Source organism: Paroedura picta, chromosome 8, assembly GCF_049243985.1.
Source record: "Paroedura picta isolate Pp20150507F chromosome 8, Ppicta_v3.0, whole genome shotgun sequence".
Classification (NCBI taxonomy): domain Eukaryota; kingdom Metazoa; phylum Chordata; class Lepidosauria; order Squamata; family Gekkonidae; genus Paroedura; species Paroedura picta.
The window spans coordinates 46,732,282-46,757,332 of NC_135376.1; the positions used below are offsets into that span (position 1 = coordinate 46,732,282).

Sequence of the window (25,051 nt, forward strand, 5' to 3'; positions counted from 1 at the left end):
TGTTCTCTCTCCAAAGATGCAAGGTTCATTAAAAATGCACAAAAGAAGGACACTAGTCTAGCTGGAGAAGAACTGTAACCCCCCACCCCCACCTGCTCAGCTCACAAAAGAAGCTCCAGCCATTCTCTTGGCTGTGGTCATTCTCTTGGCTGTGGTCTGATCTTGCTCTAGTGCAGGGCTGGCCAAACTGTGGATGGGGCTCATGGGAATTGTAGTACATGGACATCTGGAGAGCCACGGTTTGGCCAACCCTACTCTAGTGGATGAATGGGGAAGCAATTACCTGCATAAATCTACTGCTATTCAAGAGCTCCAGAAGTACCTGAGAGTTGCCTTGCTTAAATGGAAGATGTACCTGTTACTGTCCCAGTTTAAAAACATCTTCCCAGGTATTCTTTTATTCTAAAGAACACACAAGTTCCAATGCACTGTGCCAGCACAGAAAAATCTGAAGGGACTTGTGTTACCTTATCTCAAGGATTAATGGGGCATTTGCATCATTCAGACTCCACAGTATGCTCAGTGTTCACAACACTGGTGATGTTTAAAATGTTATGCAGAGACCACCACTGGTTTCTAGTGGGCAATCCCCAAGTCCACAATGAAACCATGAGACAAAAAAGTACTGAAGTTCCAGCAGTTTCGTTTGTATTTCTAATACATGCTGGTAATTCACTTTTCAATTTAAATTGCAGTACAACATGAAAAACAGTTTATTTCTTCAGCAATGTACTGTACTGAGAATGGTAAAAAAAAAAAACTCTCCAAAACCCTGTTCTTCTCTCCTCCCCCTATATAGAATTACAGTAACATAGGAGAAATGCAAGAGAAGAGTTTTAATCTTAAAACTGTCATCTTCCAAACACTGGCTGCAACATTATGAAAAATATGGAGGTCTGCAAGAAGAAGAGTTGGTTTTTATACCCTACTTTCCACTGCCCAAAGGAGTTTCAGAGCAGCTTAAAATTACCTTCCCTTCCTCTCCTCACACCAGACACCCTGTTAGGTAGGTGAGACTGAGAGAACTCAGAGTCTGTGAGAATAGCTTCTACCAGGACTGTGACTAGTCTAGGGTACCCGGGGAATCAAACCTGACTCGCCAGATTAGAAGTCACTTCTCTTAACCACTACACCAAGCTGGCTCTCTACGCCAAACAAATAGCAATCTTCAGTGCAACGAAGTTGAGTAGCATTTCAAGCACACAGCTTGTGTCAGTTGCCATTTGGCGGGAGCTAACTACTGATTGAGGTCATGAAGTTTTTGGTATTGATAGACAGGTACATTCATGTTTGAGAGGAACTCAAACAGAATATCAGTACACTGTGTTCTGAGGAAAACTCCACAATCAACTCTAGCCAGCTACGTAGTCCTACTATATGGGTGCTCTGAATTCAATATGGCAAGCTCATGACCTCCTTACAATGAGACGGACTTTGCCAGTTTTGGTAACAATAACAACACACATTTCTTAGCTGGCATCTCTCTCCCATTAGACAGTGCCATTTCTTTTGCAAGATGGGTCAGTGGACTTTCTCCCACTCTACACTGTGCAAATCTGACAACAGACAATGAATTCCCATCAGCATCTTGCAGCTATGAAAATCATGAGTGATTAATTGTTACCTTCCGAGTCATGGCAACAGATATTATTCAGGCTTTTAGTAAGAGACTATGGCCATTTTATTCAAGAATACAAATCTGTCAAACAGCTTAGCTATGGGGCTGGATTTGTGCAGCATTAGACATCAGTTCAGAATTCCACAGATGCCAGTAACTCTTCCACAAACTTCCTAAACAGCAGAACAAAGACCCAGAGGGTAAATGCAACACCATTTTGATTACAACCTCCAGGGCCTTCGAGGAAGGGTGGAGTATAAATGTAAAAAGAAAAAAAAATTAAGCTGCGATACTAAGGGTTGGTATGCATGCATTCAGGGGAGGGGGTGGTGCTCAACTACACCGCTACTCAAAAATCTAAAATTAAGTCTAATAGCACCATAAAGGTGCCATTGGACTCAATTTTTGTTTTCCTATTTCAGACCTACTTGAATCACTCAAAAATCTACTTGTAATATGCTGTGTATTGAGAAATTGTCTATTCAAACAATAACAAAAGATTCAAACTTGCCTAGTAGTCTGAGTACTTATTTCCCCACCCCCTTTAACATCTGCTTTCCAGCTCCAGAATACTGGAATTACTCCAGAGAGAAGTGAACCAGGAAGAAAGAATGGGGGAGGGAAGCAAGTATCAGCAGAGAATCATGAATTTTGGAAAATGTCATATTTAAGGAGGTGAATGTTAAAAAGATTTTAAGGTGGAATCTGGTTGCTTAATTATTAGCATCGCCTCCTTTGGTGGTACTTGAATGCTTTTGCAAGTGTTTTGTGCAGCAGCCCTGGATTTATCAATCCTAATAAACTAGTTTAGCCTGGAGGGCACAAATTACTTAGCTTTCTCCCCCCACCCACCCATCCTTGTGAAATTTCACATGAATCTGTCATGAGTTTCTGTAACGGACATGCTCAAGAGACACAACAGATTGGTTGAACATCTGGCTTTGCGTGCAGAGAGTCCCATCTTCAGTAAAAAGTTCAGATAGCAGTTAATGTGAAAGACCTCTGCCTGAGGCTCTGGAAAATCCCTGCCATCCACAGCAGACAATGGTAGCCCAATGGTCCTGTCCCAGTTAAGGCAGCTTCGGGTGTTTATGAGCTTTGAAAGGGGCACATGGAGAAAGTTGGGAAAATCAACAGCTGAAACATAGGAGAAAGTCTTGGAGTATAAATTTAAGTACTTTGTCAATTCTCATTGAAAGTCAGCAGTTCATGTATGTACAACACTTAAATCACATGTATTTGAATAGGGTTTAAGCATATAGTTATAACAGATTCAATTTGTGGCACTGATATTGCTCCTAGCACCAATTCCCCATTCAGCACCCCAGCCCCAATTGCCCCATCAAACTTTTCATACCTTCTTGCTATCAGTTGCATTCATGACAACAGAAAAGAGAAGAAAACAAATTAGGGGATTCTTTCAGGGGTAAAATTTGATGACTGGGCAACATAAAGACCTGTTTTTTGGAGCAGATTCATGAGGGCTATCGTGCCATGAGCTACTACCAACAATGCAGTCCATAGCTGGTGCTTTGCTATCGCTGCCTTCTGGTCTATTGGTCTGGTCTATCTATGCTGGTCTATTGATCATGTTATGGTAATGGGTCTTGACTCAATGTTTATGGCAAAATGGATATGTATATGGCTATGAACTATATGTGAACTATATAAGCAGAAGAGGGCAGCCCTCCAGCATATCCTGCCAAAGGAAGATATATCTCCTATCACATGCTGCTGTCTAATCTACTCCCTGCTATTTGCATCCCATGCCATTAATAGTATAAACGACAGGCAAGAACATAAAAGCAGCCTGCTAGACCAAACAAAGGACCATCTAGCTCAGCATGCCAATTCACATAGTGTCCAACCATAAGACTCTGGGACAGTCTATTAGCACAGCCTCCACACAGCAGCCTCCACATATTGTTATCCGCCTCCCCCCGCAATGAATAGCCATCTCTATATTGCTGGAAAACATGGTTTTATTCAACTAACATTAGTACAACCATTAGACAGACTTATATGATGCCTGGAACCCTTATGAAGCTGTCTCAGCCATCTAAAGTGGATGTCATACACACACACACACACACACACACACACACACACACACACACACATATATATATAGTGAAAGTTAATTTCCTAAGTTGAATTATGCTCTGTATGAAGTAATGTTTCCTTTTGCCTGTTTTCCATTTCCTGCCTACCACCACCATTAGAAGATTCAGAGTTCTAGTATCCCAGGAGATGGAGAAAACATGCTACATACTAGCTCTACATGCAACCTGTTGGACTTTACACTGATATAATAGGAGCAGCTTCATGACTGAGACTGTGACCCCCCAACTGAACAGTCTTGTCTGTTTTTCTGATGCTTCCATCAGACTAATTTGAATCTCCCAGGTTGTGCCTTAGCCAAATGTTTCCTCATATCACGGCACAATCCCAAATAGCTAACTCTGAGAGACTGGGGCTCAGTATTGGGGAAGGCAAGGCGAGCATAGGCACTGCCCCTCCCATTTGCACAACTCCAACATAGTAAAATATTTGCTAAGTTAGGAGGTCTTTTGTTTTGGCCTCCTTCTTCAATGAAAATACTCAAGACTGCAAGAGATTTCAGGCCCCTGCTGAGCACAAGATAAAACAGGGTCTGCCAGTAACAGGAAAATCTTGAAAAGACAAAAGGAGCTCAGTCATAAACTGGAGGGAGTGGAGCTTGGGATACTGCAAAGTACTGTACATTCTGCTCCTGAACCCTTGGCTTTGGATTAAAGTCCAGTAAATGATTTAGAAAAAGAAGAATGCGGAGCTGACACTGGGCCAGCATTCCTTGCTCATCGTGAAGGGAGTCTGTTCCCCCTCTGTCACTTGCATTTATTATTGATGGAAGAGTTAATGAGGATGTAAGGGGTGAATGTGTTTATGGAACACACAGATCTCTGTGTGGTTCCATTATTCATTGCTCTAGTGCTTTAAAAATGACCAGAAGTCAGACTACAAAAGCAAATGACCACCTATGGAAAATATCTTGTTTTACATGCAAAGCAAGCAAATGGAATGGCTTGTAAGGCAAAATAAGTTGGGTCTCCTGTTTATTCTAGCTCTCCTCTTAAGCCACCAGGGAACAAAATTCCACAGCTTCTTTTAGAAACTTGTTGCCCAATTGTTTTTACCTTGGACACCCCCCTCCCCAAACTGATGACTGCAATCCTTTGTATGTTTAATTGGGAGTAAGCCTCACTAAATTCAGCAGCATTACCTCCAAGGAAACATGCTCTTACAGCTAAATCTAAATCTGTAGCTAAAATCCCATGATTTATATCTTAGATCTATCTCAAATCAATTAATAACAGGAGTCCATGACACCAAGCATGCTAAAGAGATGATGCTTACTTTGCATTTAATGTATGTGGAGCAATGTTATTTTTTAAAACCTAGTTTTAACTGAGAATTGGCCATTTAAGGATACTTGAGAACCCAGAGGAAAACATTTCGAATTACTGTTATTCTAGATTAACTGTCTCAAAAAATACTATATTTTTGGCATTTAATCAAAGCCAGATATGTGAATAGAATATATGTAAGGCTTCTTTTTATACAGCCTTAGACAACACACAAAGACAAATGAGCTGGTAACAATTTTCTGACATTATCAATAATTAAAAAAACCCTCACTGAATCGCTTCTTCCCATCTCAATCATTGTGAAGATATCACCCCCCCCCAAAAAAAAGACCCATCCCCTCCCACAGAAATATTCATGCTAGAGCTTCTTCACTGGATACTGTTCTCAACCTAAGTGATAGAAATCAATCCCAATACCCTTAAAAAAAAACATTTCTACACAGCATTCACTATATCACGGGCCTTATGCAGCTTCATTAACATTCTCAGAAGAAAATATCTAGATGTCCCAATTTATATAAAGGTCTTAAGGTATGCCATGGTGAGGGTCATCATCATAACCCTGGAGTGATATCTCTCCTTACCTTATGTACCACCATCCTTCCAGGTTCTTTTGAATGACCTCCACAGTGACTCCCTTTTCAAATCCAATCTCATCCTTCCCTTGGCTGGTATATGACTGGATTGTGACATATTTCTCTTCTAGCAAAGAAAGAAGAGGTAACATCAGTTAGGATCTAAACTTGCACCAGCTAAGGTTCCTCTTCTCAGATAGCTTTTGACGATGATTTTGCAGCAATTAAATGTGGAAGCACTGCAGAGGTGGAGTCTTGCTCAGGGGACCCTGTAGTACCTATTAGTTGTCATGCTGTAAGCATGCCTGTATCAGCTCCTCACCACCGCCCTGCTCCCTCCATGCCAGCAAATGAGACAGGGTCTCTTGGGGAGGGACTCCCCCAATTCTTACATATGGTATTGACAAAGATCAGACTAGCTGCCAAAGTAGCAAAGCGTCACTAGAGGATCTTGCTCCAGCTGGCTCCATTTAGCACACACATGGTTATGTTAAACGCTGAATTACTGGAACTCAAATGCTGATGCTGGAGTGTGACCAATACGCCTCCAAAGCAAAGGAATGGACTGACCTACCCTCTTCACACCCCTAGAAACAATACAGCTTTACAAGCACTAGGCAGCCAGTATCTGTGTTTTCAAGAGTCGATCATACTGTACCTCGGAGCTCACAAGACAAAGGGAACAGTCATTTTTAATGCATCCTTTAAATAAAGCTAACTCAGGATGTCAACAACCAACAATCTCTCAAATATTCAGCGGTAGGGAATTGTAACCCATGCATTGTCACTGCTTGACATGAGCCCTACCCAATCCCACACTAATCTAGTATTAGTATTGACTGTTGCACCTCCAGAGCAGGAGTCAGATAAGAACATGCCCTGGATTATGCAGGAATTCATCCCCTCATATTAAATCTGCTTCCCTCTAACCTATCCCTTAATCATATAGAAATGTTTCAGGAATGTGGGTTTAGGAGAAATCCTGGTACCACAGGTAGCATACCAGGAGCCCTCTAAAGGCTTTTGCAGGCTGGCTTTTGTTGTTGCTGCACACAAACACGCAACATCTCATTCTGCTCTTAATGAAATGTTTATGCTAGTCCTTCAACTCCATGGACTAGAGCATAAAACGTCAAGCTGCAGTTGTAGCTTGCTCCCAGGGCACCTATGTGTAGAAGTCATGGTGGAGAAATGGGTACAAAATGTCCAGGATCCAGGCGACCCTGGGGAGGAGAAAGCCAGGTGCCCACTGGTCTTATTTTGCTCTCAGGTAAATTTAGAGGAAGACTTGCGTTTTCTTTCAATTCACTATTCTCACTATATGCACCCCTTCCCCCTTTCTATCCTCCTTAATTTTGCTTCTTTCAGGATTCTTAAGATATAAAGCTAAAGCCATAAGAGCATTGTTGTTAGAACCATGATGCCTCTCAACGATCTTAGTTACTTTAAAAAAGTGATATGAGTTGCAAAGAGGAAGCATGTATGCATACATATATATAAGTGTAGGCCTCTGCTGGTAAAGAGGCTCTGGGACAGGGTTGACCAGCAGACAGCAGATATTTGCTACTAGTTGTCAATAGCTTATATGCTAAGCAAAGGCTTATGGGAAAGGTATTGGAAGAGCCACCATGGCACTGAGAGGTATTAAGTCATCTGTGATATCTAAAAAGGAAATGAAGAAACCAAGAGTACTGAAGATTGCATTCTTGAATTGCTAAGATTTTGGCAGGTTTTGGATCTTGCAACATAGGACCAGCTATATTATTTTATAGAAACTCTCTTGTGCTTGAGGGCTGTACTACTCTGCCCCAACAGAGAACCAAGTGAACAAGCATCAATTGCATCATTACCATTACATCCCCTCTTCCACATCCCTTCCCTCAAACTTTTTTTTTGGGGGGGATAGCAAGCTTTTGGAGTCTATTACCCTCTGCCCAGTTTGTGGCTCATCTGCCCTTTGTTCCTGGCTAAAAAAAAGAAGAAGACTTGAAAGCCCTTGTGGAGATAGAAAGTCATACTTCATCCCTCACTTTTAAAAATCCAATAGCAACAGCCTCCGGCAAACCATAGCCTTGCTGCATTCGCTAAGAATGACCTTAAAGAAGCTCCGCTTTAGTGCAGTTCATAAATTACAATAGTGCATATGTGGCCATCACACTATTGTAAGGCTGAGTGTCCAGTTTCAAGCAGCAAACAGGGCACAACAGCAGCACATGAAATGAGCCTTACTTGGGAATCTTGGAAACACAGGTTTAGGAGGTGGCCATATTGTGCAATTGTTGTTAAGCAAAACTCAAGTCTCATTAGTTGGTAGAAGATTCCTTAGAAGGGCTGAAAAGGGATGGACAGACAAGAAACCCAAGCAGTCAACTAGTCAACAGTCTCATTATTTGCATTTTTAGATGATGGAATAAATGCAGGAAACCAAGTGGCTGCAGAAACCTCAGCTACACAACATAATATAATTCCAGAAACATACTGTTGAAGTATCCCACTGTGACTTTTATAGGGAGACTAAAAAAGTCTAAACTCACATATTTGCTTAGGACTTGGAGACAGAGGGGCTGACATCACCACTATACAATCAAAGCTCTGCTTTGTGTCTCTTGCACACTAACGTCTCTTTATGAAAAGAAGTTTCCTGCTACAACAGATCTAGGACAAAAGCATCTGTTTTTATTGAAGCAAATTAGTTTTTATGCAATACATACAATGAACCATACACAGGAACCTAGTATGTATTTAGAGAGAACAGAGGCATGAACACCTCATACTTCTGGCTCCTTCAGTATCACCATCACCCAGGAAATGTGAAAATGATTTGTGTATTAGGACATTACATATGTACAGGATGGGGAAGGTGAAAGTACAACACACTAGGAAAGAAGCTCAGAATAAACAATTGTACCCTAACACAATAGCAAGCAAAGGTAGGAGCAGAAAAAAGGATTAAGCCACAAAGAGGTGAGAATGTACAGGAATGAAATTTGATCAGTATGATGTAAGTTAATAGTTTACAAAGAGAAAGAAAACAAGCCTGTTCAGATTTAATTTATTCTGATTTGATCCCAAGTAAAATACATTACATTATAGTTTGAAGAGCTGAGTGTAGTTTGAATAATTTATAGGATATTAGCAATAGACAAACTGAGAAACTTTTCTTCTTGATTTTGATACATAAACTCCTGTACTATCAGATTGCTAGCCAGTATAGCATAGCCATTGTATCCTACAAAGTGCTAAGAGTAATTGTGCATTACCCAAGTATTACCTAAAATCAGGGAGGAGGAGTGGTGCTCCTACAGGTCTAAAAATACAGCTGCATAGAATGCCCATGTTATATTTGAATCTATATGCTATTTTACATAAAATAGAAGTTAAACTATATAATATATCTTCTATCTATATATCTTTAAACCGCTCCTGCGGAGCAGATTAAATAAAAGGGTAAAGGCTGTTGGGGAGAAGTTAGGGCGGGAACTGTCCAGGATAAAAACTCAGAGGGCCCAATTAGGAGCCGCGAAGCAGCTCCTGATTGGGCCCTCCGAGTGTCTATCCAGGGCTGAGCTGCCAATGGGGAGCCGCGCTTTGCACGGCTCCCCACTGGCTACTTGCCCCAGCCTCGCCTGGCCCGGCCGGGGACTCGCCGCGCAGACAGATCTGCCATCCCGCGTGGTGAGTCCTCCGGCCCTGGTTCTCCTCCCCTCCCCGGGTCCCTTACTGCTGGCTTGGGCCCCTGGCCCCGCCAGAACACCCTGAGACCCTACCAGGTGGGTGCGTGGGGGGGGGCTGGCCTTCTCCGGCCGGGAGAAGGCCGAGGGAGCCTTCCGGGTGTGGGGGGGGCAGCAGCCTTCTCCCGGCTCCGGGAGCCTGCTCCTGGGGCCCGGACATGGCCCAGGGGCACTCCTGGGTCACTGGAGGGACGCCCCAGGTCACGCCACACCACGCCACCTGCCCCATCCCAGCCCCTGGCCACTCTTGCCTAGCGCCCATTTTATTCTGAGGTTAAATGGGCTTAATATCTAGTAAAAATATAAAACAGCTAATTCCCATCATATCCTCACACATCAGAATGGAATCTGGGATAAAAATATGCAGATTTATGCAGGTAAAGGAAAGCTTGGCTTTGAAACATGGGAAATTCCAATAGCAAGCATCATGTTTAGATTGCAGCCCAACAGTGTCCCTTCTAATTTAAATCAATGGTTCCCATTCTGTCTTATGGACGAGATGAAGGTTGAACTTGAGGATACTGAAAATTCTGCCCTTCATCTTGGACACCAGCTACAAATAATTTTCTTGTGCCCACCTGTGAACTTTCATGAACCATTCATCCATTTTCTCTTCAGACAGCAGAGCTCTACTGTGCTCTAACCTGGCAAGATTTGATCACAGAAACCCACTTAAATGGAAAACCTCCAAGTTGCTTCACCTGTGCTTCAGTCACATATAGTCCCTTCCTGTAGAGAGGAACAAATCAAAGCCCAGCACCTTCATGCTACTAATATTACCGCTCTAAACAAACCCATATGGGAGCTATTGCAGTGTGGGGATCAGATTATCAGGATTTGGGAGCTTCTATCTGAACTGGGTACTGGGTAACCTTGGACCAGTCATATATTCTCTGTACACTTTCACATGCAGCTGTTGAGGCATATGGCTGACACCAGCCCAAAAGAGACTCTGCTGTTGCTGCAGATGACTGGCTCTTGCAGCAGTCCTGGCAGCCTGGTTTTGTAAAAAGATTTCGAGAATCCAAATAAGACTTAGGCTTGAAGCCAATTATGTGAATGCTGAACAGCTAAAGTTTTGCCTATCGCTGGTTCTGCTTTCCAACGAATCATTTCTTTTGGCAGAAAGCCATCCAAAAATTGAACATGGGTCTTTCTGAAAAATTATCTTTGTTCACTTAAGATGAGAACAGCAAGACAGAAAAGAGACTGAAAGATAAAGAGGACATGCCAATAGTGGAATGTTGAAAAAGATTAAATCCCTATAGGTAATGGAGCCCCCTTTACAGATTTGTTTAACTGTTCTATTTTTAACTCTTCTATTCTGCAGCAGGAAGCTATCATTAAAGTTTCCCTTTGCAGAGTGCTTTCGCAGCAAAATATTGTAACTTTTCCCAAATTACACTCATTCGGTTTTTCAGCGGTAGAAAGGGGAGACCACAAACACACAAATGGGCTTTATAATTCAAACTGGCTCTTATGACTAGGGTCTGCTTACAATGTAAAAGCAATTTGGGAGAGTCTTCTACTGAGGCTAACCATAGAAAAAATTATAATATCCAATATATGCAAGTCAACATTTATAGGAAAGAAAAACGAAAAGTTATCATTCTAAAAAATGACTAGTGTTCCATCCAGCAGGTCAAAGAGGATGTTTATAAAGACCCGAAGGTCATAGACATCTCAAGTTTTAAAACGCAGATCAACTGAACAATGCATTTCTATCACTCCATAGTTCTTCCACCTGTTTTTTGGCACTAGAGTCAGCAATCATAATTTAAAGACCTATATGATTTGGGATCAGCTTATCTAAAGAACCATCTTCTTCCTCATGTTCCTGCCTGGAAATAAAGATCATAGTTACCTTTTCCGCATGGTGGTACCCCCGCTGGGCTGCCACTGGGTGCCTGAGCCAGGCCAATTGCCCCAGCTCTTCCTGGGGCCAGGTGGGGGAACATTTTCCCTGCCAGACCCAGGCAGAGTCTGCACTTACTTTGTTTGTTCCATTGTCAATCCTGTTGAATTCAGATCGATTTGAACTTGAGTCTTCCTCTCTCCCCCCCCCCCCCCCATTAAAACAGGAAAGTGTTCTGCACGTGGTTAGGGTAGTTCAGAAGAGGGGGGGGGAGGCAAATAGAGACTCTTTCTTTGTTTTCTTGAAGGGGGAGAGGATCAAAGAAGTCAGAGGATGAAAGTAAAAATCCTTTCTTTTCTTGAAGGGGGGGGATCGAAGAAGGCAGAAAAAAAATCCAAGACGGACAGAAGTTGAGAGAAATTAGGGGCTTCTCCTTTAAGGCAAGTTTGTCACATGACCACCTGTGGCCAATCTTGGGTCCTCTACCATGGAGGAGAGCCCAGATTCAGAACAGCCTTTAAATATTGAGGGTTAAAAGCACTCTAAGATATCACACAATAAAGGTAGGGTCACTCCGGATCAATCCTTCTTGCTGCAGAAGGAAAATTTAAATCGACCCAAATCCAAACGGAAATTGCATTCTGTGTAGAGGGCAGGGACTGAATCGACCTGGCATTGGAATAAAATTTCCGTGCAGTTTACACCCCAGTCAACCCAGGATTAGTGCTTCCACACAAAGCAGCTGGGATGGAAAGGTCCCACCACTCTGGGGATGGTGGGGCCATTTTTTTCTGTTTAGGAACATGGTAGCAATACCGTGTTCCTAAACAAACAAATAAAAAAGGCCCCGACGGCTTGTTGGCACTGCACAGTGCTGTGGAGCCACCTAGGGCATTTTGTGTCTCTTCTGGAACACTGTAGTCAGCCTAGGAGGGGGGGGGGAGGAGCTGGGCCCAGATGGCCTGACTCTTTCCTGGCAATGCTGCCTGTGGCACAGAAGGGAACGTGGAAGAATCTGAGTTCACTGGCAATAGAGGCCAGTGCTGATATAATCTGGAAGCAGGGATTAGCCCTGTAGCCAGAAGAGCATCAGCCCAGGATATGAGTGTCCTATGCAGGGTGTGAGTGTCCTGCATAGTGCAGGGGGTTGAACTAGATGACCCATGAGATCCCTTTCCAACTCTATTATTCTATGATTCTATGATTCTAGCCCAGAAATAATTTTCTGTATGGAAAGACATTCCTGTCCCATCAATTAAACAAACCTGGTGTGTACACGAGAGGGACTTTTTAGTGGTAGCCCCATAATTTTGGAACAGCTTCCCCCCAAATATAATCTGTTCCCCTCACTTATAGTCTTTATGTGGCAGTTGAAGACAGTTTTTAGGATTGAATTTAATTACATTTAGTAGCAGTCCTGAGCAGTGATTTTCAATTTGATTTTAATATATTTTATCCCATGTGTTTTATTTATATTAGTAGGCCACTGTGAACTCCATAAGGAAGAAATCCAGTTAATAAATAATAAACATATTTTAACACTTTTAATATCATTGACATTGATTTGCAATTGTGCTTATAACAGAAGTTGGTTTTGCCATGCATGCATTTTAGATAACTGTTCTTCCCATCTTGAGTGCCCACCAAGCTCTCAAAATCCTTTGCCATTCCTGGACTGTATCCACACATTGTTATAATATACTGCAACTGAATTTTCCTTTGTGAATGATCCAGCTGTTAAGCAATGTTACAGTGCAATAACAATGCAAAGTTGTATGGATGTAGCCCCAGGCAAAAAGGCTGGAAAACCTTAGAAACCTTTAGCCCTGCTCACCTTTAATCTTTTACTCTTATATCAGCTTCTTCACTTTGTTTCATGCTGGAGTTTAATTACTTTTGTTTTGCTTACTTACAGCCTCTTGCAGCCTAATACTTTTTGAATTCTACAAACCATTTTTGCTCCAGGTGTATCTCACAGACCGCAACCAAAGTCAAACTATACTTTTAAGGCTTCAATTGTTCTCTTTTTTCCCCCAATCACATACTGAGGGCTGGTATGACGTACATATGAAACAGAAACCCACAGAAGCTGCTCTTATTTGCTCCCTAAAGTGGCTGCTTTCACATGATTTCGTATTTTCTTTAAAACATTGTATTTTTCCCCCAGCAGGCAGGCTGTGGGACTTTCTGTGAGCAGCAGGTGAGTGGCTCATTTCCAGGATCTGCTACCACATACTTCACCAATGCTGTTTGGACTGTAATCAATAAATGCTGTGGCCTGTTTTTATTCTAAAAATGGCTGACTGGTGTGTTTTTGTGTTTCTCCAGAACATCTCCCCCTTATGAGCCCTGGGCCTGCAATTGTAGTGATGCAGAGGAAGTCACCCAGTTAACTGTTTTTGTGTACATCTAATGTGCTGCAGAGAGGAAGCCACCCAAAGGAGCAACTAAAGTGACTTCTGTGCAACTACCCTTGTGTGGAATTCATACACTTGGAGAGAAAAATGGTATTAAAACTGGTGGGCAAATAAAATTATAAGCATGTCAGAAGAGACATTTGGGGTTCTTGATTCTGGTGAGCTAGGCAGATGTTACAGAAAATGTTAAGAATGATACGGTAGCACTTTAAGAATCGGAACTCACAAATTCTGGTTCGGTTTCCTCCTGATCACTTTCTGTGACATAAAGGTAAGGAAGCCTATTCTACATATTTAAATTTATGACTCACTGTGTATCTGTCATGGAATGCAAGTCTGTGCCCTGGTCTTCTATTGAAAAGCTTGGGGCAGAGGCACGTGGTCTGGAGAATTATCCTATTATGTTTTCCTAAGCAAAATGCAATAGCTCAAATTCTGTGTCTTCCAAACCACAGAAGAATTCTCTTTAAAAAATACTTTCCTTTCAGTCAGCACTCTTTCAGGGCATCTTTCCTCCCCCCTCCCCTCCACAGAAATAATGTCCTTCAGGACAGAAAACACTATGTGCTTGACAGCCAAAAAGCCTTCAGCCCTTAACACTGACACTTGAGTCATTTCACCCCAAACAAACTCCTCTTCATATCTTACTACTTCAGTGGCTTTTTTTTTTTACTAGGAAGAAGCCCAAGAGCAACAATAAGGGGACCAAACGGTGACATAGTCATTATGCAGTGTCAGAGATAGCCATCTTCCCATAGGATTGGGACTGAGCAAATGTCAAAGAATGGCCTACAAGTTTACAATTTATTGCAAGTTCTATGCCTCACTGGCACATATTTCTCACAATACAGATGGAGCTTTTCACCAAGGATTAAAAATTCTATCCCTTATTAGTAGACCATATTCTAGCTCTTCTAGCTCTTGGAAAGAACTCTGCCCTATTCAGATGTTCCCATTATAACTTAATGGGAACATCTGCAGAAATAACAAAATGTGTGGGATAAGAAAACAAACTGCCCACAGAGATCTATCTTCTGTGCAAGTAAATGTTATGTACATTGTAGGTATATTCTCCTATGTGAGGAGCATAATATCTACATCACTTCAGGTACATACAGAGAAGGTTCAGTTAGTAATATGTTCCCAAGACAGCAAAAATTCCTCTTCTAAAATGAAGACATTCCTCTTCTAAAATGCTGCTGTGAACAAGTAAGAAAATTGGCCCCCAGCAAATATATAATCTTGGTAGGAAACCTTAACTGTAATTTTGTGAAGTAGCCCTGGTAATGTAAGCTAGAATCCTTGACTACACTGTATTTTTCACAATGCAAATTCTACAAACCTCATAAGGCTGCCCATGTTTTCACCCACCAGCCAGTGTCTAGGCAAGGCAAAGATGTCTAAGTCAAATGCATGGGCTTTATGCCAGTGCAAAAATACACTGGAGCAATAGCATAACAATGCAGGCCTTTCACAAATCAAATGTGGGTGAAAAGAGTGAGCAAGTGAAGGAAGACAGTAAACCCTCCCTAAGCAAAATCCAAGCCTTTTTGACAGGCTCAGACCCTCCTTGTCAAAGTTCAGTTCCAAAATGTTGACAAAAGTGATTCTAAGCCTTTTTAAAGATGATTTATAATTTTTTTAAACAGATCAAAATGTGCTTATTTGGTTGCTACCCTAGCAATATTAAGAAACAATGCACTGGAAGCTAAACAAGGCTGAAAATCACTTGTGAAAACTGGAGAAGTCGATCTTCTGCTGTTGGCTCCAGTTTCTAACATGCTCAGCAAATACCATCAAAATGCCCTCCAACTCTGCAGAATGTAAGCACATTTCTGCTGCGGAAGAAACAAGAGCCTGCAAAGTAACACATCAGCCATTCATAGCAATGTCAAAGAGCAAAAGAAGCAGCAGCAAGCATGTTTTTGTGCTTTTCAAGGCAATGTGTCCCAGAAAGCTATTCACCTCGACTCTGCTGCCTGTTGACCATCCCTCCCAGAGTCCATCGCCGGTCCAGGCGCCTCAGGTGAGCCTTGCGTCTCTTAGAAACTAGGTTGGAAATGGATGACAACATAAAAGAGGGAAGAAAAGGGGAAAAATGATGGATGGGCAAAGAACAAAAACCCAACAAAAAACATGATAATTACAAAGATGGGCCTTGGGTTAATACGGATGGAATGCTATAATACACTAGGATTAGTTTATGAGATGCAATAAATAGGTTAACTTCTTAAGGCCCAGGCACACTAGCATGTATGTTCCTTGCTGCATTTTGTGGACTTCAGCACACTTTACCAGTAAAAGTACAGACAAATGACAGAAATATCATGGTGTCTTTGCTTATAATATCTGCTCTCAGGTCAGGAAAGGTCTTAATTTTTAAGCCATATTTATGGTGCAAGAACCTTCATAGCTTTTGCAAACATTGCAGTCCAGATGACAACTGAGGCTGTGAGACAGTTCAAAGTTGCAACATACGGGCTGCATCCTTCACAAGGCCTCTACTTGCCAGTATAGACAAATGGCACTGCTAGACTGCGATTACCAAGAAACCTGCATGCACACACACACACACACACAATATAAATGGAAGGAGGTTTACTGGAATCATGTAAACCCTATTTCTGTGTGTAGTGAAAGATGCACACAGTCTAGAAATTCTTTAGAACTCAAGCTTCTCAAATAAAAACAAATATGAATAATCAGTTTTCTAGAATGTCTACAATGTGCGTCTAAAATTGTTATCTATTATGCCAGTATATGGCAAGCTTGGAAGCTACAGCAAGTGCACAAGCAATTATTTGTCGAAGAAAAAAACCCAAAATAGTCCAAAGTCCATGAATTTCATCTGCTATGTCAAAATTGACAGCCTGAACAGCAGTTATTCATAAACAGACTATAAACAAAAAAAGGAGGATTTATGACTATAAGATTGTTACAGTAACTGTGCACTGAGGACACTGTTTCCATGACAAAGGGTACATTCCTTTCCCCAGTTATATTCATAACTGAATCTAACAGTCTGTCAGTTCATGTGGTTATTCACGACTTGCAGAACAGATTCTATGACATGACCCAAGATGACTAGACCTTTGGCTGACACTGTCGCTAGTTTCTTCTCCCAGTAAAAGAAGTGAAAGGATCTCCACACAAAGAGTGTGCGCATACTAAAAAGCCTGGGCTCCTCTCAGTTATTCCGAATCCAATCAGAAGGCACTGGCTCTCTTGCCCACCTGCCTGGAATGTAGGTGGCCTTAATGCAGAGCCCTTGTAATGGCACAGGGAGTTGGACCAATTGACCAGGGAATCCAGAAGCATGGCCTACAGCAGAAGCTTACAACTCAAATAGATTGGAGGGCCAAACCTCAGTGGTCACAGGTACCCAAACCCACTTGCCACTCTAGTACAAGCCTTTCCACAGATTCAAATTGTCTTCTCACCAATTACTACCAGTCCCTGGTCTCAGGATCTCTTGCTTACTTTCCAAAATCCTTTCAGCTACCAGAGTAGTTGCTCCTTTCCCCTGCAAAGATACCTGTTCCTGTCAACCAGGAAATTTCCTCCACTGGCCACATCATGCTCCTTCTCCTTGCCTGGCAACTGTGGATCACCCCCAAAGACACTGTCACCTTTACAGCTAGCTTAAATGGAATAGAGGAAAAGCTGATTATATGCTTAGTCACAGTGCGGCATTACTTCAGTCACTCGCATGGAATGCTACAAGGAACTGACAAGGCCCCCAAGCCTATGTTTCACTTGAGAGCCAGTTTGGTGTAGTGGTTAGGAGTGCAGACTTCTAATCTGGCATGCCAGGTTCGATTCTGCACTCCCCCACATGCAGCCAGCTGGGTGACCTTGGGCTCGCCACGGTGCTGATAAAACTCTTCTGACCGGGCAGTGATATCAGGGCTCTCCCAGCCTCACCCATCTCACAGGGTGTTTGTTGTGGGGGAGAGAAAAGGGAAAGTGACTGTAAACCGCTTTGAGTCTCCTTCGGGTAGAGAAAAGCGGCATATAAGAACCAACTCTTCTTCTTCTTCTTCGTGCTTTCCCCCCTCTCCTTTGGTTGGTGTTCACTAAACTAGAGAACCACCCAGGAAGTGCTGTAGTACTCCCCCACATGGAGGAGAAAAATGTCCTGGGAGGGCCTGAGAAGGGATAGTTTGTGACAATTCAGCATGCTCAAAACTTTAATGTTCAAAAATTTTCTAAGTCAAACACATTAACTTATTAGATTAGGGCTGTTTCAAGTCCTAAGAAACAGTGCATTTCACATGATGTTTATGCGCATGTATTCCACCAGCATTATCACACTAGTTTGTTGCTATGAGCTTTCATCTGTTTTAAGAAAAGGAAAGAGCACGTACGGTCCTCACCCAGGTGGAAAGGATTCCTTATGTTGCAAATGTCTGTGTTTGAATAGTATCTTCTGTGCACAGTTATTTTTAATGCTGATATAACTGACTTACTGAAGAGACTTTCAGTTGATGAAATATGGTGATTAGAAAGTTTAGACCAGTGATCCCCAACCCCTGGTCTGGGGACCGGTACTGGCCCGTAGATCAGTCGGTACCAGGTCGCGTTTCTGTCTAAGAAGTTAGGTGCTTTAGCCCACCAATGTCGACCCAACTTTGAAGAAGTCCAGGTCACATAGCTCCCCATTCCTGCACTGACGAGGACTCCCTCATTTCACATCAAGGAGCGCCTAATTCCCAGGGCAGCCCACACTGCTCCATGGCAACGAGGTTCCCGCCCCCTGCCTTCAGCAACCACGGAGAAAATAAACAGAGGCTAGTGTCCCCCCCCCATCCTTCTTGTCCGAGGAGCCGCAAGCTAAGCCCACCCCTCTGGCGCAATCCAATGACTACCCCCCCCCCGGCCTCATTAACATTGTCAAGCGTTGACCAGTCCCCGGTGATAAAAAGGTTGGGGACCACTGGTTTAGACCAAAGGGAGTAACCCAAGATGAAACAGAGGTGCTAAAACCAACGCCTACTCCACAGAGGCTATATGTAGTTTTGATAACAATATTAGACAAGTTGACTTGGAAACAGGGGCAAAACAAGAATGGCAGTTCTTGCATCAGAGCATCATTTCCATTTGCTGAAGACGGGGCAGTGATTTCTGCCAATTCCTCCATTTGTTGCAAGCCCTCACCATCTTGCCCATGCTATTTTAGGAGATCTACTCCTAGGCAAAAACTGTCATGGGACTCAGTATAATGCAGCAAGAAAAGGGAAGTGGGAAAGTCTTGCTTGGCGAACTTCACAGATTGCTGGATGCATGCCAGTTTCAACACTGTAGAGCACTATTTCCAGTGTCTTATGTATACTGGGGTGGAAGGAATGTAAAAATGAAGGCAGAAGTTTGTAGGCTGTCTAAGCTTTCTTTCCTCTCCCTCTCCTTCTATACAAGATGTCCAAGGAATATCTACAGGTTCAAGATAAATGGGAGGCAGGGGAAATTCAGAGCTGGTGTCATATAAAGGAGTATAGATAGGTGTATTAAAGACCAATAAGCATGATAGACTGCAAGATGCTAGAAAGAATGCATTACCATTATCAGACAGAGTGATAAATACCTTGATTTTCAACTGAGCTTTACAATCATATACTTTAACACAGGACATTTAAATTTTCTCCTGTAGGCTCCTACCAGGCTTCTTGTATGCCACTGATGGTGGTTATAAGATTGTGCAGCCTCCCAAAATTGTGCAAAATAGTTATTGCTGAATACCAGACAAATTGAACTTTAATGCATGAATGCTAGTTTCTATAAAGGTCCAAGGAGTCATTTAACAATGCCTTTTTCTAACAAGTTAACCAGAAATTTCTCTTGGGATTCTTACCTTCCCCTCCCTTTGACATGTTAATTTCAGAATCATCTCTAATTCCACTTTGGGATTCCAGGTATGTGGCAGGGACCCAGCCTTGCTCTTCTGATGTACTTACAAACCACCAACCTGTGAGAAGAATAAACCAAGAACAGTTAGTAAAGTGGAGAAGCCATTAGGTCTACCCTCACAATTTATACTTCTTTAAGACTGGTGTTTCATCATTCTTTAACATCATAACCACAGTTATTCTATGAGGAGAGCTTTACATGCCCTAAGTGGCATTTTAATCCCCCCATACACTTCCATTATATCAATTATGAAAGAGAGGAATATGCAAAAATTCTGTATAGGTTACAGCTCAGCTGTTGCAACTAGAACACCATGAAACATCCTGCCAGTTTCTCTGAGGTGATCAGTTTTCTGCACAGAAATCTATGTGTCTGGACATGTCTGCAGAGGAACACAGAGGATATACCTGCTTCATTCTTTAAAAAAGAGGGAATAATCAGCGTAGAATGAGTTCTCTACCATAGCCTGTAACTGTACACATTGATGAGTATTCTTTGGGAGCCAGTCTTCCTCAAAATCTACTGAGAAAACTTGCTGCTTTCCTTTCTGGCTAGGAAGAAACAGCTTGAATATATTTTACATAAAGCACACTTTACTGTTGAAGGTTAAAATATGTATGTAAAGCAGAGAGAAACAGCTGGCACAGGCACAAGAATAAATAGTATGAATATTGAAACAACATTATGATAGACCTGATTATACAGGTACTTCAATTTGTTTTATATTCACTTAAATTTATCAGCCTCTCCTAATATATTAGAATTCCTCTAGAGAAAGAGAAAGTAAGATATGGATTCAGGTATTTTCATTCAAATTTTCACATCCAATTATTTATCAAAAGCTTCCCCCCCAAAGATCTTCTACCACTATGCTCTCACCTGACTTTGTGATTCATTAATATTATTATGCTGTTTTCCCCTGTGGGGAATCAAGGCAGTTTATATCATTCTCCACAACCTCCTTATGAAGTAGGATAGGCTAGCAGTGTGTGACAGGGCCAAAGCCACCCAAGCAAGAGTGGCATTTGAACCTGGGTCTCCCAGATCATATATCTGACACTCTAACCATGACACTGGCTGTCAAATAAGCATATGTTTATGGAAATGCAGAAAACCCTTCCAAAAATTGCTGGTCATTTAGAATGCTAGTAATTAATAGGCAAGTGCTTTCTGGCATCTTTCCCATCCGTAGAATCCAGCTGAACCCAAACGTTCTCATGCTATATTGGCATTGGCATTAAGTATCATATTTAATATAACATACATCGCTAAACTCTTCTTTCTGCATTTGGACAATGTATATAACCTATTACAATAAGTTAAACCCAATGTAGTAAACACTTTTCTTTTCAAAAGAAGAAAAAATGCGTAAAAACTCTTAGGAGATTTTCTGTTCAGCCTTAGTCAGGGTGAATAATTTATCATTTTTATTTAAAAGCCAGGGGAAAAATAATCTTCCTGGGGTGGTAGAACTGTTCACTGCCAAGAAGGATTGTCAGTGAACTGTTTAACGACCAGCATCAATGTGATCGTAGAGGTGGTCTAATGAAATGAACTGCAAAATAAAACTCTCATTCCCTGCCAACCAAGCCCGTCTAAAAAATTAACCGTATTCTTTTACCCCGGGCACCAGATGATTAGTTGTCTGTTTAAGCAGGGCACAGTGAGGCTGCAGGGCCAAGAGGGGGGATATACTTTGGCTTCCCATAAGCAAATTTCAATGGCATGCTTTATACATATCAAACCATAGTTCATTACTATGGGAATGAGCCAGCACACATCCTTCCATTGAGGCAGCTCTACAATGGACATCTTCCACTTTTATAGTAAAGCTGTGTTTGTTACTACACCTGAGCCCCAAAATAAGCTTGCTTTCTTGCTTATAAACCAGAAAAACACACTGGTTTAATCCCAGTTCAAAGGCAAGAGAGCAAGACATAGTTTGCGGATCGGATGCAATGAATCATGTCTTGATGTGAATAAGGAATTGTCCTGCACAAGGGGGAGAAGGGTCTGTCAGCAGAATGATCCCTCATATTTATTTACATAACAAAAAAAGTTTGCTATTATGCAGGAAAGATGCCAGTGATTCTCTAGTTCTCTAACTGAAAGTTCTAAAATCCATAGGTGTGTGTGTGAGTACTAAATAACCTTAGAGATTCAAAGTCCAATTGCAATGCACAACCCCAGACATACTTGGGGGTATTTTTATGGCCACAAGGTGGAGGGTGGGGCTTGGAAACAGGCTTTTGTGTCTAGGCAATGTTGCACTGCGTAGGTGTGGCTGATGACCCCCTGGAGAGGGAGCGGTGGGCTCAGGTCCCTTGGTCCACTCCTTACCTTTTTAAGTCCATATGACTGCTGGGGTCCCTCCAGATCAACTTCAACCATCACTCTTACCCTCTCCTATTCACAGATTTTGTTATGTGGTTGTGGTCTTTGTTCTTGTAATTTTTGTTTTTCCTTAACTTGTCATAGCATTTTGGTGGTTTTAAGCATTGGGCAAGATCTGTGGTGGGGTGGAGGCTGTTCCTTTGTGCAGGTCTTGAGAGTAGAGGCAGGTAGTGGTATGTGGTGACATGCCTACCTTGGGAGTGTTACTTGGCTCTACTCACAGGTGGCAAGGGATCCATGTAGAGGCTTGCACCCATGTGGAACCACTGGACTTGTCTATCCCCGGCATTTGGGCTGGGGAAGGGTTTCATTGGCCAGGAGGCAGGTCACCCAATGTCTGGATGGTTGCTCCACATCATGTCAATGCTCTGACATCTAATCCATAAAGCTGTGGCCTGTTTTACTCCAATTTCATTTCTGCATGCTTGTGTTTCCCCACCCTCCTTCCTTCCCTGCTCTTCAATTCCCCTTAGGACTGCAATGGAAAGCTGCTTCTATATGGACACTTTGCTCCACCTTTGGTTCCCATCCACATCTTAATAATCTACTGTCCAGGTTTTCCCTGGCTTGCTTGTTTGCTTGCTTTCCAAATTTATATACTGCCGCTCTCCATTAGAACTCATGGTGGTTCACAATAAAACAATAAAAAGCAGTAAACCCCTAAAACCCCCTAAAACTTAACATTAGGCATAAAATATTACAAGATGGTGATAAAAGAGTTCTAATTCCCACCCTCTTCCTCTGTCCAACTAGCGGTTAAGAGCTCTCTCTCAATTGGGAGCGAGGGCCCAGTTCTAGCCACCACTAAGGGATCCTCCAATAGTAACTCTGGGATTCCACCCTGGCCTCAACCATATGCCTGGTGGACAAGCTCCATCTTACAGGCCCTGAGGAAAGCTAACAAATCCAGCAGGGCCTATAGATCTTCCGGGAGCTCGTTCCACTTGGTTGGGGCCAGGGCCGAAAAGGCCCTAGTCCTAGTCACGACCAGGTGGATGTCTCAGGGGCCTGGGACAGCCAGCAAATTCATACCCGCAGAGCGAAGTGCCCTATGGGGAGCATAGGGAGACAGATGGTCCCAAAAATGCTTCACTACAATCTTTTAAAAAAGAATGCAGTCTAAGAACTGTTGTTTGCCACCTAGATGGGAAGGTGTACATTTTGAGAGGTCCCAACCACACTGGCACCATTCTCTTTACATCAGCCCTCATGGCCACCATGTCCCATGATCTGCCACACAAGAGGTCTTTTTGTTTATTTTAAATTCTGTAATTATTTAACTGAGATATAAAAGGGCAAGGATGGCAGGCAGATATTCTAATTGTCTGGAAAACAAAGAGAGTTGGAACAGGACTGGAATTCATGGTTCAACTGATCATATGGATATGCTCTTGCCTCTATTAATAACCCCCAGCACTGGCAAAGGCAATGAAATCAGCACAGAGAATCAGTCATGTGGATGCAACTGAAGACAATATTAAAAAGATATGTGTTTTGTTTGATTTGTTTCAGTTCAGCAGGGAATAAAGCACTCCAGAAGACACCACTACTTTAGCACCATTTCATCCCGAGTTCCAAGAAATACAGTTTTCAATTGCCTCAAGAAAAATCTAGGGAACTTCATTACATAATATTCCCAGTCAGAAAAAAAAGAACCCCTACATTTAGTTACACTGTCATAGTAGGACAACAATTCTCTCAATTCAACTTCACTGACAGAATCTAATGGCACAAAACAATAAAAATAAGAAAGTAAACTTTTTTTGAAAAAGCTTAATGCAGACAGCCTTCTGCTGAAAATGAGGAATTGCTAAGCGGTAGAGGAAGATAGGATGAATGTTGAACTAAACATGCATTTGTAATTATGGCACAGAAGTAAATAGACCAGAAGCTGACATGCATCTGATCTGAATTAGATGGAAATGGTCCTACAGATTCTTCTTCACAAGCACTGTTCATATGAACATTAAAAGAACTTCACCATAAACACTCTAATAAAACCATGAACTTTGAAGCATGCCATTTCACCCTTTTTAGTTTTATGTGCTAGGATTTCACTGAAGACCATTTTCAAACCCTTATATGGAGACAGAGCTTTCCAGATTAAAGTAGACTCCCCATTTTAAAAGAATAAATCCAAACTACTGCAGTTATCTTTGGAAGTCCTACTTCAGGTGTACCCACTTTCTGCGATTAAAAAAGCAGCATCCCAAGAGAATGCAGAAAGGTGGTATAAATTTTGTTAAATAAATAGATAAAAATTCTTATAGTGGGCTATATCCAGTTTATCTAGAGAAAGCTTAAAAGCCCTCTCAGCATCACCAGTTTAAATTGACCCACAAGAAAATTACTTTATAGTACTGGAAGCAAGTTCTGCTAGCCTCAATTTGCCTGATGTCTAAGTCTGACAAGCCAAAAAAATGCAAAATAATTACTTTTATCATGTTGACATTCGTTACTTCCCTTTGCCCCTGCCCTTCTTGATTTCATTTTAAACTCCAACCTACACAACTTTTCCAGTGGATTTATTGCATGGTTCAAAAGTAAGGATGATAGTGAATTGTTAAGCAGAGATGAAATAGCAAGATGGAGGAGAACATGTTCTCAGTTTGATTCAAGTGGGTAGCCGTGTTGGTCTGAAGCAGCACAACAAAACAAAATCAGAGTGTTATTCTACCATGACCAAACTGAGAACATCAAAACAAAATCAGAGTCCAGTGGCACCTTTAAGACCAACAAAGATTTATTCAAGGCGTGAACTTTTGAGTGCAAGCACTCTTCCTCAGACTGAGGAGTCTATCTTTGTTGGTCTTAAAGGTGCCACTGGACTCTGATTTTGTTTTGATGTTCTCAGTTTGGTCATGATGGAATAACACCATCTGACAGAGAAATATGTGTCAGGGCTAACACAGTTTGCCATGGTATGATACAAGATGGAATGCTGCACTAGAACAGGGGGCCCCACTCCCCAGTCCTGTTGCAAGTGTGGATACCAAGGAGGAAGAAGCCAAGGAGGAAGAAGCCAAGGAGGGCAACATAAAATAGCTGCTATGGGGCAGGAGGGTCCAGTAGCAAGCCACTGTATATAAAACACAGTTCACCAGACTAGTGTGACCATGTAAATTACTTACCAGGCCTGACCATCTCACA

At 42.1% G+C, this 25,051-nt stretch overlaps 1 protein-coding gene across 7 annotated transcripts in view; it reads right to left on the minus strand.

Moving 5' to 3' along the window:
* Window positions 1-25,051, minus strand: part of SH3PXD2A (SH3 and PX domains 2A) — a 284,459-nt gene that overhangs the window by 18,731 nt on the left and 240,677 nt on the right. For 5 of the 7 annotated variants that reach the window (XM_077349632.1, XM_077349631.1, XM_077349636.1 and 2 more), the window contains 3 exons: window positions 19,452-19,565; window positions 15,569-15,652; window positions 5,610-5,727 (listed from right to left, as the gene is read on the minus strand). In XM_077349632.1, coding sequence (XP_077205747.1) covers window positions 5,610-5,727; window positions 15,569-15,652; window positions 19,452-19,565 — 316 coding nt within the window. The remainder of the gene's footprint in view (window positions 1-5,609; window positions 5,728-15,568; window positions 15,653-19,451; window positions 19,566-25,051) is intronic. The other 2 variants (XM_077349634.1, XM_077349635.1) reach the window with 1 other exon arrangement.